This window comes from Hippocampus bargibanti, linkage group LG05 (assembly GCF_051943395.1).
Source record: "Hippocampus bargibanti isolate YZ-2025 linkage group LG05, ASM5194339v1, whole genome shotgun sequence".
NCBI lineage: Eukaryota > Metazoa > Chordata > Actinopteri > Syngnathiformes > Syngnathidae > Hippocampus > Hippocampus bargibanti.
Window position 1 is genome coordinate 1,612,369 of NC_142738.1, and position 16,600 is coordinate 1,628,968.

Genomic DNA, 16,600 nt, shown 5'->3' on the forward strand with positions numbered 1-16,600 from the left:
AATTTAGCTCCCGGAAACCAGACATGTTTTCAGACCATGTGCGCCGGGGAATCCGGAAGTACAATGTATATATCGGCCAGCCAAGTTGCTAAGCAACAAAGGGTTATACTAAGCGATACATTTGGGTCATATCAATAAAATAAAGAACTTGTTTTTGTGGCGAGATAAAAAATAACATGGTCGTTGTAATAACATTTATGAAACGAATAACGTGAAACCGGGCCTGTGAAATATGAACGTCGTTGCAGTGGAAAGATAAACGCCGGATGTTGAAAACAAGATTCGACAGTATTTAATATTTACGGCACATATTTGAAAATATGTGTTTGTGGGGGAAGAGTAAAACGACATTTATAAATCTGAAATATTGAATGCAGTTATGCCTCACATTTTGTTGTTGTCGTCAGTTACATTGCCCCTTGTTCAGGGGCGGAGCTACGTGGTGGCTAGCTGGGGCATTTCCATTCACCCTACTGATAATAATAATAATACATTTCATTTAGAAGCACCTTTCAAAACTCTCAAGGTCACTTAACAGTCACAGGATAAGTTTTTTTTCTGTGGGTGAGCAATGGCAGCAACACACGCCAGCGTTCCCTCAACCTGGAATAACTCAAATAGATAGAAAGCTAGCTAGATAGCTAATAGCTAGTTAATAGATAGCCAGCTAGATAGCTAGCTAGATAGATATCACCCTGGTCACTCCACAGAAGAAAAAAAATATCTCAGCAGGGGATCACCTATTGTCCAAATAGACCACACGGGCAAGCCGATGTTCATTTATGCACATTGGAATTATTATATATATATTTTTTGGATTTATGTGATATGAAGCTGCAATAACAATGCAAAACTGAATGTCCAAATCCAAAATATGCCGGACGGGAAACGTCATGGTGATATATTTTCTTTCAGTTCTTCTTCTATTGGATCTCCAAATTTGACGGACACTTATCAACAAAGACGTATTGTACTGTACTGTACTGTATTGAGTTGTATTGTGTTGTATTGTGTTGTATTGTGTTTAGATATTTTTTTAATGTCATTCCGATCAACGCTTGTGACCACATTGGAATTTAGGAAAGGCGGCGTTTCGCACTAGCAACCAAGAATGCATACACGACCACCAAAATGAAGATGAAAAGGCCAAAAAGAGAAAAGGCTAAAAAATTGAGTCTTTTAGCCATGTAGGCGTGCTTTTGAGCTCCCTCGAAGTCTCCCACTTGCTTCTTGTCTCTGGCCTGAAAAAAAAAAGACAAACAACTCCATTAAAGGACCACCGACATCACTTTTTTGTTTCCTGACATCAGAAAAACCTTTTATAGCATCTAAAATACCCAAAACACGCAGTATGATATTTTTAGTCAAATGCAAAACACCAATAAAAATGACTTAAAGTGTCCAAAATCTGCAAAAAAATTGAGCTGCGAATTGGGCATTTTCAGAAAGTCCCGCCCCCAGTTCGTGACGTCACGCCAAAACGTATTGCATTGCTGGAGAATCAAAACAATGGCTTCAGATTCGGAGAATATGCTTTCTTGTTAATCATCCAGTTATAAATATGATTCAAATAGTTGTGAAGAGGAAAGCATACATGTTTGCAAGCGATTAAATAATTTATTCCGTGCCATTTTGAGGCAACATTGGGGTGGTAATGTATCACCAAAAAAAGGAATTAATCAGCCCGTTTCCACGGGCTGATAAATTCCTTACATTGAGCTTTGTCGCCCTCTTCTTCCTGTTTTTGGTGCTACACGAAGTTTTCAGACCAAACAAAGTACAGCAAAATGCATTGACATGATGGAAGGACTGCTACAATGTGTCCTTTTTTCGGTCAGGGGCGTTCCTTCAGTGACGTCACGTACGGACTCGTAACCAACTCAAAAACAAGACTTCCGGAATATTCAGTGCGAGTCTTAAAAGTTAAAATATAGCTATATGCGGTGATATCTTTGTAAAATACGCTCAGTAGAAGTCAAGTCAAATAAAATAAAATAAAATAAAATAAAATAATTGACCTCACCTTAATAGAACAGATGAGCGCCGCCAGTCCCAAGCAGAAAGGATTCCCAAAGTAGACAAACGAGAAGAGGGACATGACGATATGGTCAGGGGGCCGCGGGGCATTGGCGTCCACGGCATTCACCTCCACCGCAGTGGGCCCGCCGGGCTGTCCGCTGACCCCGTCCGAGGTCGTGGCCTTCATGGAGATCGCCACGTCTGGCTTGGCCGCTAGGTTCATCATGGCGTGTCCGTCAAAGTCAAAAGCACATCTTGATCTCCTTTTTGTGCTGGTGTCTTACAGGAAGTCAAGATGCGGTGGTTGCACGATAGACACCATGCGTTGTGACACTGGTTCTCTTTTTGAAATCCATTTCCCAAGAGGAAATATTGTGAATGAACCGTCAAGGACATGTTTGAAGTAACATTTTGCGTAAAACGTATACACAAACAGGGGCATGGCCTGAACATTTTTAAGCGGAGTAGCCAGGATGACACAACGCCTCAGTGATTAACGTTGACACGCAATCGGTCTTTTCAAAACGCAATTTGTTGGCAGCACGGGCTTTGAAAAGCCACCTAAACACATGCAAACTAAATGCTAATTTGCGGATTTTTTTTTAAGGTCCCACAGTTATTCCTTTTCTAACCCAAATAAATAATAGTAATCATAATACATTTCATTTCTAAGCGCCTTTCACCTTTATAAACTGCAGTGTTAGCAAAAAGAGCGTAAACTTCAATCATCCCCCCCCCCCGTTTCTCGTGGTCGTATTTGGAAATTTCAAGAACAAGCATGGCGGGAAACATGTAATACTTCATCATCATAAGCTGCATAGCTTGGAAAATCCCACGAAAAACGATTACGTACTTCACAAAAAATGCAATGATATACGACTGAAGTACAGAGTGCGCTTGGTTCGCTGGACAGAAACAATCGCGGTGGAATATAGCTCACCGTAGCATACCTACATATAGGGTTCGCTACTTCGCGGTTTTTCGTATATCGCAGGTGGTCCCGGTCCGCATTAACAGTGATAAACAAGGGATAACTGTACTCTCACTTTTGCAGGCTTGGCGTGGTTCTCATTTCAAAGATTCGTCCCGTTGTACAGGAAACTCTCTCTGAAGACACTGAAGTTGTAACAATGCAGAGCTTCTTCGCCATGAGCTTGCTAAACCTTGGGTGTTCTCTGGCAGAAACCTCTAGGTTGTTTTCCGCCAACACTGCGGTTGACATCTCCGGCTTCCTTCCGTGACTTGCTGCGTGGCACACAAGCGGCGCAAGCTAACACGTTAAACTGACGCTTCTTTTCCACAGAGGAGAAGCAAATGTGGCAGGAAATCATTCTCGACAAAGACGAGTTGGCCATCGCTCTTTAAAAAGAAGCAGCTCAAAAGATTTGAATCGTTCGAGAACGTCACTTCAGTCGTGTTCCTCTCGTGGTGTTTTTAATTTTGTGTTACTGAAGTGCACTTTCGACAGCGAATATAAAATAGTCGAATTGAATTGTTTTTTTTTTTAATATGAAACGTAATGGTTATCAGGTAGGAAACAAATCAGACAAAGGAGTGAGTAAAAAAAATCAAAGGAAAGTGTTTTTATTTGCTATTTTATATCGAAGTGTACATTCGACAACAGCAGCGAATATAAAATGCATGTAGTGGAATTGAATTTAGTTTTAGTTTGGAAGCGAATAGTTAAGGTTTACAAAACATAAACAAAAAATAATAATTAAAAAAAACACGAAAGGAATGAAGAAAAATTAGCAGAGGATGGTTTCGATCCATCGACCTCTGGGTTATGGGCCCAGCACGCTTCCGCTGCGCCACTCTGCTATAGCACTGAGGTGTCGAAACTTGCAAATATATGTTATAAATGTTCTTTTGTATACGCGTTATAAATGACATTTATGATTATTTATTCGTATAGTCTATTTCAAATGACTTTGTAATCTGTATAAATCGGTATGCGCGCAATAAACAAGGAATTCACTCGTAGGGGGCATCCTTTTTTTTCATTTTGACTGCTTTATGTACTAATCCATGTCATAAGTGAAGGTACAAATGTCGGGACATTTATATTGTGGGCTGTTCAGTACGTTATAAAAGACGGAGGGGGTTACTTTTACTTTAACAATGATTTCTTTCTCGCATTTTATTGATCAGGGGTGTGGTTGCTACCTGTAAAATTGATTAGCTACTTATGGCAGGTATGCATCATAACATTATGGTTTCATTAACACGAGCACATACGTAAACAATCAACAACGGTTATTATTGTTCCTTAAGGCCTTGGGAAGCACAAAATGGACACATTTTCACTTTACATTCATGAACTGAACAACTGAATAAAATTCATTCCCATTATTATTATTATTATTATTATTATTATTATTCCTACAATTAAGATTACTATTACTCTTATTATTGATGGGAGTCACGATAGTTTATTTTTGGCCGCGTGAAAACGCTGCCGCCTAGTGGGCGAGCTGTACACAGCAACCCTAATAAATCCCAATGAATTAATTATGATGCAAACGTTTTAATGATTAAAAACTCAATGTATTTCCTTTCAATGTTTTATTTAATGTAAAATATGATATAAATCATTTTTTGTGGTGGAAGGTGAGGTAGAAATAGATTAAGGAAGTTTCCTAAATTTTAATGAGGCAAAATGATTTGTCATTGATTTGTGTTGCTGATATGCATTTTATTAATCAAAGCATAGTTACTTACCAATCAATAGCTTTTTAATTCGGCGATTTTACAAATATACATAAAGTTACCAACATTTTAACTCGTTTATCATTAAAACAGGCAGGCGGGCGGACGGAAGCACGCACGCGCACACGCACACACACAAAAACAAGGCACTGTGCAGTACGTACTTCTGAACAGCTTCCGACATTAAACGTTTCCCACTACCAGAAAGTGAATATAAAGATGAATACAGTGGTAACTCCACATACAAACGACCCTATATGATTTTTTTATGTTACAAACGGCTTAATGGGAATTTTATGCCTCTCGTTCCAAAATAAATTTCCATAGATGAAAGGTACCGTATTAAGCTGCATTTCGGTGCTCCGAGTTTCACGAACGCAACATCCTCCTAGCTGCTCATCCATTGGCTATCACCTGGTACCTTCCTGGCATCCCATTGGCTAAGAGGGACGCTAAGTTTCTGTGTGTAGATAGATTGATATGTACCAATCCATGTCATAAATGAAGGTACAAATGTCGGGGCATTTATATTATGGGCTGTTCAGTACCTTATAAAAGAGGGAGTGGGTTACTTTTACTTTAAGAATGATTTCTTTCTCGCACTTTATTGATCAGGGGTGTGGTTGCTACCTGTAAAATTGATTAGCTACTTATGGCAGGTATGCATCATAACATTATGGTTTCATTAACACGAGCACATACGTAAACAATCAACAACGGTCATTATTGTTCCTTAAGGCCTTGGGAAGCACAACATGGACACATTTTCACTGCAAAAGAAAAAGTAATTGTAGATCACATTCATTGTTTTGAGTTTTCATCGTTGAAACCTCATTACCATATTCATTTGTAACATGTTTCTTCACATCTTGGACGAAGCAGTCACGGCTGACGCTCCGGGACGGCTGTACACGTGGATAGCGTTCTAACAAAGAGAAAGAGAGAAAAAAGTCATATCAAGTACACTGATACATTGGCTTACAAACTTAAATGGTTCCCAGACAGAGTGTGTAAGGCGAAAAGTGTGTATCCCAAAAATTAATTTCCCATCGGAAACCATTAAAATGAGAATAATCCGTTCCCAGGTCCCCATAAAACATTATTTTGTGTTTTCTAAGCCTTAAAACTACCCAAAATACCCAATTTGGGAATTGAAAATATAACTCTACGCCCTATTTTTAACTCCCGAATAAATCGGGAATGGCAGTGAATGAGTGAACATGTTTTTTTTTTTTTTTTACCTTCTGGGCTTCTGCATTGAACTTGTTGAGATGGCTTTGAACACTGTTCGCATAGTTTGGATGGACGGCTCTCAGGACCTCCACCTGATCAACAAAGCGCACAATTTTAGAGGGGGGGGACACAATATTTACCACCACAATGAAATAAAACGCAACACAACATAAAATAAAAAATAAAATAAAATAAAATAAAATTGGACGAGAATAAAAAAAAATAATTAGCAGATGTCCTGACCATTCGCTTTTGGATGAAGAGCTGCGCCCCCTTCAGGGAGCTCGCCATATTCTGACAAAGCCTCTGTCGCTGCTCTTCGTTCAGCACTTGCGTGAAAAAGTCACGAACCTGCAACGGGGTGTGTTAGTTGTAGTGATGGGAATTCCGGCTCTTTTCAGAGAGCCGGTTCTTTTGGCTCGGCTCTCTAAAAAGATCCAGCTCTTTTCGCTCCTGTTTTTTTTTTGCTTAAATTAATTAACTTCCAAAAATCATGTATACTTATGTAAAAAAAGAATTACTCATGGAAAAAAATGCACTATATCAAATATTTTTATCTATATGGCTTGATTTATATGTAGATAGAGGACAAAAAAGTCGGCTCCCATTTCCGGCTCCTTGTTAGGAACCGGCTCTCTTCGTCCGGCTCGTTCGCGAACGACACATCACTAGTTGGTTGGACGCGGCTCAAATGCTTGTGGGGGGCGGGGCTATTATTTGCGATCTATTAGCTAGCTAGCTAGCTTTCTATCTATTTGAGTTACTTCCGGGTTGAGTGACCGCAGGCGCGCGTGGATGCCGTTGCTCACCCACAGAAAAACCTATCCTGTGACTGTAAAGTGACCTTGAGAGTTTTGAAAGGCGCTTCTAAATAAAAAAATAATATTCTTATGAAATAAAAAGGGGGTTGCTTTTGCCCCCTTTGACGCAGTTTACCTGGGTGACGTTATCGTCGTCGTCGTCGTTGTACCGCGCCACATCGGTGGCCGCCTTGAACGGCGACTCCATAAATTGTGGTTGAGTATCTGGGGCGCTGAAACTATTAGGGTAGTAGTTTGGAGCGCCACCTGGAGGATAGACATAAACAAAAATCCCATTTGTTGGCCGCAATGATTTCATACAATATATCTCCGCCCATCAATCACAACCTAACCTTGGTTGTCGGACGTGCACATGGGGCCGTCGCGTTGGTAGGTGGCTACGCGGGTCCTGTAGGGGCAGTTGACGGGGATGTGCAGGTAGTTCGCACCCAGACGGTGCCGATGAGTGTCCGGGTAGGAGAAGAGGCGACCCTGAGGGTGGACAAGAGACCGCAGTGACACCCACAGACATTTGACACACATTATTGTGGGTCATTTTTACCTGTATGTAAAAAGCCACATAAAACAGTCAAATAATAGCTAAAACATCTGCAGCTATTTAGCTGGCTAGCTTTTCGATATCTGGCTAGCTAGCTATTAGCTATCTATTATTGATAGCAGACGTTGATTATGTTGTGGGTCATTTTTACCTGTATCTAAAAATCCAGACAAAGCAGTCAAATAATATTAGCTATCTGGCTAGCTAGCTAGCTATTAGCTATCTATTATTGATAGCTGACGATTATGTTGAGGGTCATTTTTACCTGTATCTAAAATTCCACATAAAACAGTCAAATAATAGGTGACATCTGCAGCTATCTAGCTGGCTAGCTTTTCGCTATCTGGCTAGCTAGCTATTAGCTATCTAATATTGATAGCTGATGTTGATTATGTTGAGGGTCATTTTTACCTGTATCTAAAAATCCACACAAAACAGTCAAATAATAGGTGACATATGCAGCTATCTAGCTGGCTAGCTTTTAGCTGTCTGGATAGCTAGCTTTTAGCTATCTGGCTAGCTAGCTTGCTATTAGGTATCTATTATTGATAGCTGACGGTGATTATGTTGTGGGTCATTTTTACTTGTATGTAAAAATCCACATAAAACAGTCAAATAATAGGTGACATATGCAGCTATCTAGCTGGCTAGCTTTTCGCTATCTGGCTAGCTAGCTAGCTATTAGCTATCTGGTTAGCTTTTAGCTATCTGGCTAGCTAGCTAGCTATTAGCTATCCATTATTGATAGCTGACGTTGATTATGTTGCGGGTCATTTTTACCTGCATGTAAAAATTCACATGAAACAGTCAAATACTAGGTAACATCTGCAGCTATCTAGCTGGCTGTTTATTGGCTGTCTGTCTAGCTAGCTGGCTATCTATTAGCTACTCAAATAAATCGAAAGCTTGTTGGCTGGCTAACAGATGGTTAATAGCTGACCGGCCGGATAGCTAATAGCTAGCTAGCTAGCTTTCTATCTATTTGAGTTACTTCCGGGTTGAGTGAACGCTGGCGCGTATGGCTGCCGCTGCTCACCCACAGAAAAACTTATTCTGTGACTGTAAAGTGACCTTGAGAGTTTTGAAAGGCGCTTATAAATCAAATCTATTATTATTATTATCATCAATACGGATGGTGCTGGTTTGCCGCCATGTTGGATGTGGCAAAATGATAGAAAAACAACCTCTAGGTGGCACTAATGACCTCAACATGAATATCGTGTGTGTGCACGCGTGTGTCTTTGTGTATTTGTCTTGTACCTGCAGCATTTTGTCAGGACTGGGCTCGATGCCCGGCGGCATGTTGCTGGGATCGAACGCCAGCTGCTCCACCTCGGCGAAGTAGTTAACAGGGTTTCTATTCAGGACCATTTTGCCCACCGGGATCAGCGGATATTCGCTATGCGGCCAAACCTGGAAGCCACGCGGAATATTTTGAAACGTGTGCGTAGAAAGATGAAACTTTTGTCCAAATATGAGGCCAAGCACTTTTGTACCTTGGTGAGGTCAAAGGGGTTGAAGCGGAACTTCTCGGCCTGCTCAAAGGTCATGACCTGGATATAAAAAGTCCAAGATGGGAAGTTGCCGTTGGCGATGGCGTTGAACAGATCGCCGATGGCGTAGTCCGGGTTGGAGGCGGCTAGGCGTTGGGCTTCCTCCGCGGCCATGTTCTTGATCCCCTGGTCCGTCTGAAATACATCACATGACCGTTGAGGTTAATTTCCCTACTTTGAAGGCGACGTGAAGTTTTCAAGTCACCTTGTAATGGAACTTGCAGTACACGGGTTCTCCGTCGCCGTTGATCAGCTTGAAGGTGTGCGAGCCGTAGCCGTTCATGTGGCGGAAGCCATCCGGCAATCCTCGATCGCTGAACAGGAAGGACACCTGCGCATTAACAAAAAAATAATAATAAGAAAACAATCAAATAAATAAATACCGTATTTGCTGCATTTTAAGGCGTAGCCAAAAGAAAAGCTTTTTTTTTAACCTGTATCTAAAAAAAAAATCACACAAACCAGTCAAATAATATTAGCTATCTGGCTAGCTAGATAACTATTAGCTATCTATTATTGATGGCTGACATTGATTATGTTGTGGGTCATTTTTACCTGTATGTAAAAATCCACATAAAAGTCAAATAATAGGTGACATTTGCAGCTATCTAGCTGGTTAGCTTTTCACTATCTGGCTAGCTAGCTATTAGCTATCTAATATTGATAGCCTTATGTATGGAAAACGTTTTAAAATGTCATTCGTTGAAGGTACGTCCCCCTCCGTGGATTTGATGGGCTCAAAATGGACCAAAGAGGATATAACTAGGCTATAAAAATGCTATCTAGCTAGCTACCGAGCTGGCTATCCATTTGCTATCTAGGTACAGTGAGACCTCAACTTACGAACTTAATTGGTTCCCAGACAGAGTGTGTAAGGCGAAAAGTGTGTATCTCAAAAAAAAAAAATCCATAGGAAACCATTAAAATGGGAATAATCCGTTCCCGGGTTTCCATAAAATATAGTTTTTAACTAAATAAGCCTTGAAAATACACACAACATACCTTATTCTATGTATAATAAATGTGCTATTGTACTGTAATGAAAGAAATACACTGCATTGTATCATAAAGTCACAAAGAGAGGCACATTACATGAGGACGGTAATTAAAGAAATAAACTGTGCTGTAAAATAAGGTTTTTTTCAACACGGAAAACACCTTTTGCAACAGACACACCTTTGATGGCTTCTCTGTTCCGGAGAATGGGAGCAATGGTTGACTTAGCATAGCCGTGCTCGGCCACTAAATCACACAAACGCACACCTCGTTCGTGTGTCTTCTCAGCGACGGTGATTTTATTTTGTGTCTTCTTGGGCTGAACACGAGCCTGTGGTGGGTTTTTTTTCCCGGTCCCATCATAGTAAAATTATCAGCAAAAAGCTCCAAGTAGGCGATCGACGTGTGCATTCAATGAGAGGGGGTGTGCAAAGTAGCGCCGGCTGGAGCGCTGTTCGGTCGTGTGCTTCCGCCGAAGATCACTCCGCCAGCCGTGGTGGGTGTGTATTATGAAAATAGTGCTTATTATAAGGTTTAATTTTCATGAATTAGAGGTTCTTGAGACGAAAAGTTTGTAAGTTAAGGTGTTTGTAAGTTGAGGTCTCACTGTGTCAATCTATTTCCTACCCATTTGCTATCTATTATCTAGCTACCTAGCTGGCTGTCTATTTGCTATCCATTTGCTATCTATTGTGTATCTATTAGCTATCTGTCTAGCTAGCTACATTACCTATATGGCTATCTAGCTAGTTAGCAAACAGTCAAGCTGGCTATCTATTAGCTATCTGTTAGCTAGCTTTCTATGTAGTCGCCCACCGTGTCGCTGACAATGTTTCCTTGTAGGATAATATTTTCTGTGCTTTTTTTCATATTTTTATGTTACTTTTTTTTGCACTTTCAAAACTAAACGCTAACTCAGTCAAACCATTTTTTTTTTTTTGTAAACTCACGACTGACCTGGTGCAGACTTTCGGGCCTCAGGCTAAAGAAGTCCCACACCATGTCTGGGTCCTTCATGTGCGTCTGTGGATTGCGTTTCTGCGTGTGGATGAAGGACGGGAACTGCGGAATGGAGGGAAACAAAACAACAGCAGTGAGTCTTGAAGATCGTTTTCCACGGCTACATTTTATAAACGCTTATAAATAGCTCAAATGAGCTCTGTATTTAACCATAGCTTCATAAAATGGCCGTAGTTGTGATATATTATAATGTATTATAATATTTGCTATCTATTAGCTCGCTAACTGGCTATCTATCTGGATATCTAGCTATCTATGAGCTCGCTAGCTAGCTTTCTATGAGTTACTACCGGGTTGAATAACGCTGGCGCGTGTGGCTGCCGCTGCTCACCCACAGAAAAACTCATCCTAAAGTGACCTTAAGAATTTTTAAAGGCACTTATAAATGGAATGTATCATTATTCTTATTATTTGTGCTGGGGGTTCCCAATGAATTGTTGAGTGAGCTAATGTGATATATTAGCGTGCTAACTGGCTATCTAGCCAGCTATTTATTAGATATTTATCTAGTTAGCTATCTAGCGAGCAATCTATTCCCTATCTATTAGCTCGCTAGCTAGCTTTCTATTTATTTGAGTTACTTCCGGTGGCTGCCGCTGCTCACCCAGAGGAAAACTTATCCTGTGACTGTAAAGTGACCTTGAGAGTTTTGAAAGGTGCTTATAAATGACATGTATTATTATTATTATTATTATTAAAAAAATAAATAAAAGTAAATAATCCGTAGTTTTGTCTTATGGTTGTGTCGAAATCGGCTACGCTTGCTCGACTCACCAGCAAGGCGTCCTTGATGAAAAAAATGGGCGTGTTGTTGCCCGTCAGGTCCCAGTTGCCCTCATCCGTGTAAAACTTGACGGCAAATCCTCGAGGGTCTCGCACCGTGTCCGCTGATCCGGATTCTCCAGCTGTGAAACAACAGGATTTAATATTTTGTTCAGCACCACCTGAGCCGAGGCTAAATTGTCGGAACGGTTCTCATTAAGGAAAAGACTAACTGTTCCACTCCGATCCTGTAGGTGGCAGTAATGCATATCACACGGTAATATTTTAGTTGTTTATTTTAAAAAATCCCGTCATTTTGGCCCCAATGAATCTGACCTATGACCTGTGCAACCCAAGTGCGGGGAAAAACTAATAGGCGAGGCTTTCTATTACCTACATAGCTATCTAGGTGGCTAGCCATCTAGCTAGCTATCTTAGCTATCTACTAGCTGGCTGGCTAGCTTTCTCTCTAGCTTTCTATTAGCTATGTAGGTATCTTGGTGGCGAGATATCTAGCTAGCTATCTGTTGGCTATCTATTAGCTATCTACTAGCCGGCTAGATAGCTTTCTATCTATTTACTTGAGTTGCGTGAACGCTGGCGCGTGTGGCTGCCGCTGCTCACCCACAGAAAAACGTATCCTGTGACTGTAAAGTGACCTTGAGAGTTTTGAAAGGCGCTTAGAAATGAAATGTATTATTATTATTATTATTATTATGTTTTTGTTGTTGTTATTTTCATTAGTATCATTATTATCATCATTGTTATCATCATCATTAATTATTATTATTATTATTATTATGCTTTTTTGTTGTTATTTTCATTAGTATTATTATTATTATCATTATTATTATCATCATTGTTATCATCATCATCAATTATATTATTATTATTATTATTATTATGTTTTTGTTGTTGTTATTTTCATTAGTATCATTATTATCATTATTATCATCATTATTATCATCATTGTCATCATCATCGTCATTAATTATTATTATTATTATTATTAGTAGTAGTATAAGTATTATATATGTTTTTGTTGTTGTTATTTTTATGAGTATCATTATTATCATCATTGTTATCATCATTGTCATCATCATCATCGTCATTAATTATTATTATTATTAGTAGTAGTATTAGTATTATTGTTATCATCATCATTATTATTATTATTTGTTATTGTTTTTGTTGTTGTTATTTTCATTAGTATCATTATCATTATTATCATAATTATTATCATCATTGTTATCATCATTAATTATTATTATTATTATTATTATTATTATTATTAGTAGTAGTAGTATTAGTATTATATATGTTTATGTTGTTATTTTTATTAGTATCATTATTATCATTATCATCATTATTATCATCATCATTAATCATTATTATCATCATTGTCATTTATTATTATTATTATTATTATTATTATTATTAACAAAACCAAAAGATAAGCAGAGCTGCAGTTTAAAAATGTCCGCACTTCTCCAGAATTGTTAAGCCCACCATCAAGTTTGTCAAAATGATTCTTTTTTTGGTTGCTCTCTTATTTCAAACCAGAAATGAGCAAAATCTGAGCCCTTTGCCGAAAACGTCGATGGATCGCCGATTTTCTCGACGCGCGACGCCCGGAAACTTACCCACGGTGGAGAAACGGACCGCGATGGGCGTCATTTTGCCGACATGCTCAAACACCTTGGCCTTGCAGTAGCGGCGGATGTCGTGCGTCACTTCAAAGTAGCCAAAGGCTCCTGTGGGCAAAGAAAGCCTCCTTGATTTTTTTTTGTTTTTTTGTTCCTGTTGTCTTTATTATTTTGCTTTGTGTTGACTATTGCGTGAAACGTTTTGTTACAGCTGCAGAAAGACAACAAAGCTAGTGAAGGTGGGTGGAATGAATGAATAAACAAACAAATAAACAAACACATACACAAACAAATACAAAAACAAACACATACACAAACAAACAAACATACACAAAAAACAAATACAAAAACAAACAAACAAACAAACAAACAAACACATGCACAAAAAAACAAATACAAAAACAAACAAATACACAAACAAACATACACAAACAAACAACCAAACAAATACACAAACAAACAAACAAACAAATACACAAAAAATAGTCAAACACATCCACGAACAAACAAACACACAACCAAATACACAAACAAACACATATACAAACAAACACACAAAGACACAAACAAACAAACAAACAAACAAACAAACAAACACATATACAAACAAACACACAAAGACACAAACAAACACACAACCAAACAAACACATATACAAACAAACACACAAAGACACAAACAAACAAACAAACAAACAAACACATATACAAACAAACACACAAACACACAAACGAATACACAAACACATACGCAAACCAACAAATACACAAACACATACAGAAACAAACACAACCACGAACAAACAAATGCACAAACAAACACATACACAAACACACAAATACACTAACAAACACATACACAAACAAATAAATACACAAACACATACACAAACACACAAAAACACATTCACAAACGTATGCACAAACAAAGACATAAACAAACAAATACACAAACATACACATTCACAAACAAACACATCAACAAACAAACACACAAACAAATACACCAATACACAAACAGAGACACACGAACAAATACACAAACACACAAACAAACAGACAAATACACAAACAAATACACACACAAACACAAATAAATAAATGACCCTCAATATCCAAATAAAAGAAAAAAACATGTACTGAACTACGGAAGGCAAAAATTAAAAATAAAAATGAAACAAATCCGAAATGCTTAATAACTGACAAAAATAAACGTCTTTCAAAGCACTAGGTTGCATTGTGGGGTAATGAGGCAAGTGTGGCGTGGGGGGGCGGGGGGGTCTCACCTGCCCCTTTGGCATGCACCACTCGCTCAGGGATACGTTCCCGGTCAAAGTGGGCCATCTCGTCGGTGAAAACAACATCCTGGACCAGGAGGGGGCCCTTGGGTCCGGCCGTCAGCAGGTTCAGTTTGTCTCCGATGGGATGGCCGCCGCCGGTGGTCAGCTGATCTGGCCTCTGATGACAAAAAAAAAAAAAAAAAAAACAACAAAAATAATTGACAAATAGTCACTTTTATTGGATGTACAGTGATACCTCGGTTTTACCAACCCCTTGGCTTACAAACCTTTCGGTTTACGAACGTTACATTTATGAACATTTTATTTCGGCATACAAACTATTTTTCAGGATACACACGGAGCGCCACAATGTGTGATGTGTCATTCGCGAACGAGTCCGTTCTCATAACAAGAAAATGGCAGCCGACTGTTTTTGTCCTTTAATTATAAATTGAAATTTGGACTCGTTTCAACTTTGAAAATGCAGAGTGTAGACTGCAAGGTTAAAATATCCCATCAATCAGGCTCCACAAATAACCTGCACAAGACTTGATGCAAAAAGCTATCAACCCAGTTAAACAGAACACAACTGATGAGGAACAAAGTAAAATTATCGCAGAGAAAGCACCTACAAGGATCATTCCTCAAGATGGTGAAAGAAGAAGGCTACGTTCCTCATCAAGTGATTAATGCCGATGAAACCGGCCACTCTATTCCATCAAGCCATCAACGACTATCACAACGGTAAATAAAACTACTTTATTATACAGTACGGTTTATTTCTTTAATTATAATACCCTATAATAACATTTATCATACATAAGATACGGTATATTTTGTGTAGTTTTAAGGCTAAGAAAATTAGAAAGTAGAAAATGATGTTTTATGGGGACGTGGGAACAGATTATTCTCATTTTAATGGCTTCCTATGGGAAATTAATTTTTGGGCTAAACACTACGCCTTACACACTCTGTCTGGGAACCAATTGAGTTTGTAAGCCAAGGTGGCAGAAAATCCCCTCACATTTCGAAAATTAAACATTCCATTATTCCCTTATTATTTGTCATCGAACGATAATTTATACATCATTTGAAAGCTATTTAAATGCACTTTAATATGGTATTAGAAAACATGTGATGAATTATTATTGAATTTTTTTTTGTCACATCCCTACATTGTATGAAGGTGCACCAACAATTAGGATGTTACAGGTGTTTTAAAATCAATCCAAGTCATAAACTTTTACTTCTGATTTGTCGTAATCAATTCGCAGCTCGTTCCGTTTACATAATGGCCAAGGTTGAAGTCCGGTCACCATGAATTCCTGTGCAGTGCACGATAGCCTACTTCAAATTCCCTTGGTTACTTTTCTGCCGTTAGCATGTTAGCAATTGTGGGGTTTTTTTTTGCAGCCCCGAGAAATAGCAAACGGCTTCCGTGCACATTAAGATTGGACGCTCGTAGTTACTAGCGAATTGTCGTTGACGTGCAACAACATTCAGATCGTTGGTACCAAACGACCCCTTACCGACTCGACCCCCTGCTACGAACCTGAGAGCCTCTATTTTGCTTCCATGTCTTCATTTGGTCCGTTGCTTTGTCTCTGTTGTCAGCCATGTCGAAAGATAATCGCTTTTTTTGCGTTTAACCACAAAAGGGGAATTTAACTTGAAAGTCTCCTCGCAGACTTGGCAACCCAATATATTTCTATTTTGCTTCCGGACTTTGTTCGGATATGGTCCCGCCCAACGCTGGATTTCTCTCTTGTGATTGGCCGACATGCAAGATTGACCTACTTTTTAGGGACCAGGGTGAAAAAAAAGCTCTCCATAGTTGGCTTATTGACGTTACACAACATAAACTTTGAGACTTTAATAAATGTGCGGCCTCGGTTGAACTAGTACCGGGCAATAAATGAATCAACTTACATAGTTAAATACTAAACATATTTTAAATCTCACATAAAAAGTTACACGAAAGCATTTTTTTTTAAAAGTAGCAAACAAGATACAGTGGCTAGCGA

General features: G+C 39.0%; 2 protein-coding genes across 3 annotated transcripts; both read right to left on the minus strand.

Moving 5' to 3' along the window:
• Positions 1 to 743: 743 nt before the first annotated feature.
• Positions 744 to 3,371, minus strand: LOC148897414 (interferon-induced transmembrane protein 2-like). Of its 2 annotated transcripts, XM_088995884.1 has the most exons (3): positions 3,066 to 3,371; positions 2,024 to 2,360; positions 744 to 1,241 (listed from the first exon to the last, which is right to left on the minus strand). In XM_088995884.1, exons 2-3 carry the CDS (start codon positions 2,243 to 2,245, stop codon positions 1,077 to 1,079), a joined length of 387 nt encoding a protein of 128 aa, XP_088852010.1. In that variant the 5' UTR covers positions 2,246 to 2,360; positions 3,066 to 3,371; the 3' UTR covers positions 744 to 1,076. The 2 variants fall into 2 exon arrangements, with proteins under 2 accessions (XP_088852010.1, XP_088852009.1); XM_088995883.1 differs by lacking the exon at positions 3,066 to 3,371 and having other exon boundaries at positions 2,024 to 2,700.
• Positions 3,372 to 5,019: 1,648 nt separating this feature from the next.
• cat (catalase) lies at positions 5,020 to 16,289 on the minus strand. Its single transcript, XM_088995882.1, has 14 exons — positions 16,129 to 16,289; positions 14,583 to 14,754; positions 13,295 to 13,405; positions 11,664 to 11,794; positions 10,827 to 10,931; positions 9,079 to 9,204; positions 8,817 to 9,008; positions 8,581 to 8,733; positions 7,115 to 7,253; positions 6,898 to 7,028; positions 6,205 to 6,312; positions 5,970 to 6,053; positions 5,567 to 5,653; positions 5,020 to 5,498 (listed from the first exon to the last, which is right to left on the minus strand). Exons 1-13 carry the CDS (start codon positions 16,192 to 16,194, stop codon positions 5,591 to 5,593), a joined length of 1,581 nt encoding a protein of 526 aa, XP_088852008.1. The 5' UTR covers positions 16,195 to 16,289; the 3' UTR covers positions 5,020 to 5,498; positions 5,567 to 5,590.
• Between the last annotated feature and the right edge of the window lie 311 nt (positions 16,290 to 16,600).

What these genes read in the sequence shown, in the direction of transcription:
- LOC148897414 (XM_088995884.1), bottom strand. Translation starts at nt 2,245, where the DNA reads ATGATGAACCTAGCGGCCAAGCCAGACGTGGCGATCTCCATGAAGGCC. An exon ending in CGCTCATCTGTTCTATTAAG is followed by an intron (nt 1,242 to 2,023) that starts GTGAGGTCAATT and finishes TTTTTTTTTCAG; the next exon opens with GCCAGAGACAAGAAGCAAGT.
- cat (XM_088995882.1), bottom strand. Translation starts at nt 16,194, where the DNA reads ATGGCTGACAACAGAGACAAAGCAACGGACCAAATGAAGACATGGAAG. An exon ending in TCATCAAGGACGCCTTGCTG is followed by an intron (nt 10,932 to 11,663) that starts GTGAGTCGAGCA and finishes TCCATTCCGCAG; the next exon opens with TTCCCGTCCTTCATCCACAC. An exon ending in GGCCCGAAAGTCTGCACCAG is followed by an intron (nt 9,205 to 10,826) that starts GTCAGTCGTGAG and finishes GTTAATGCGCAG; the next exon opens with GTGTCCTTCCTGTTCAGCGA.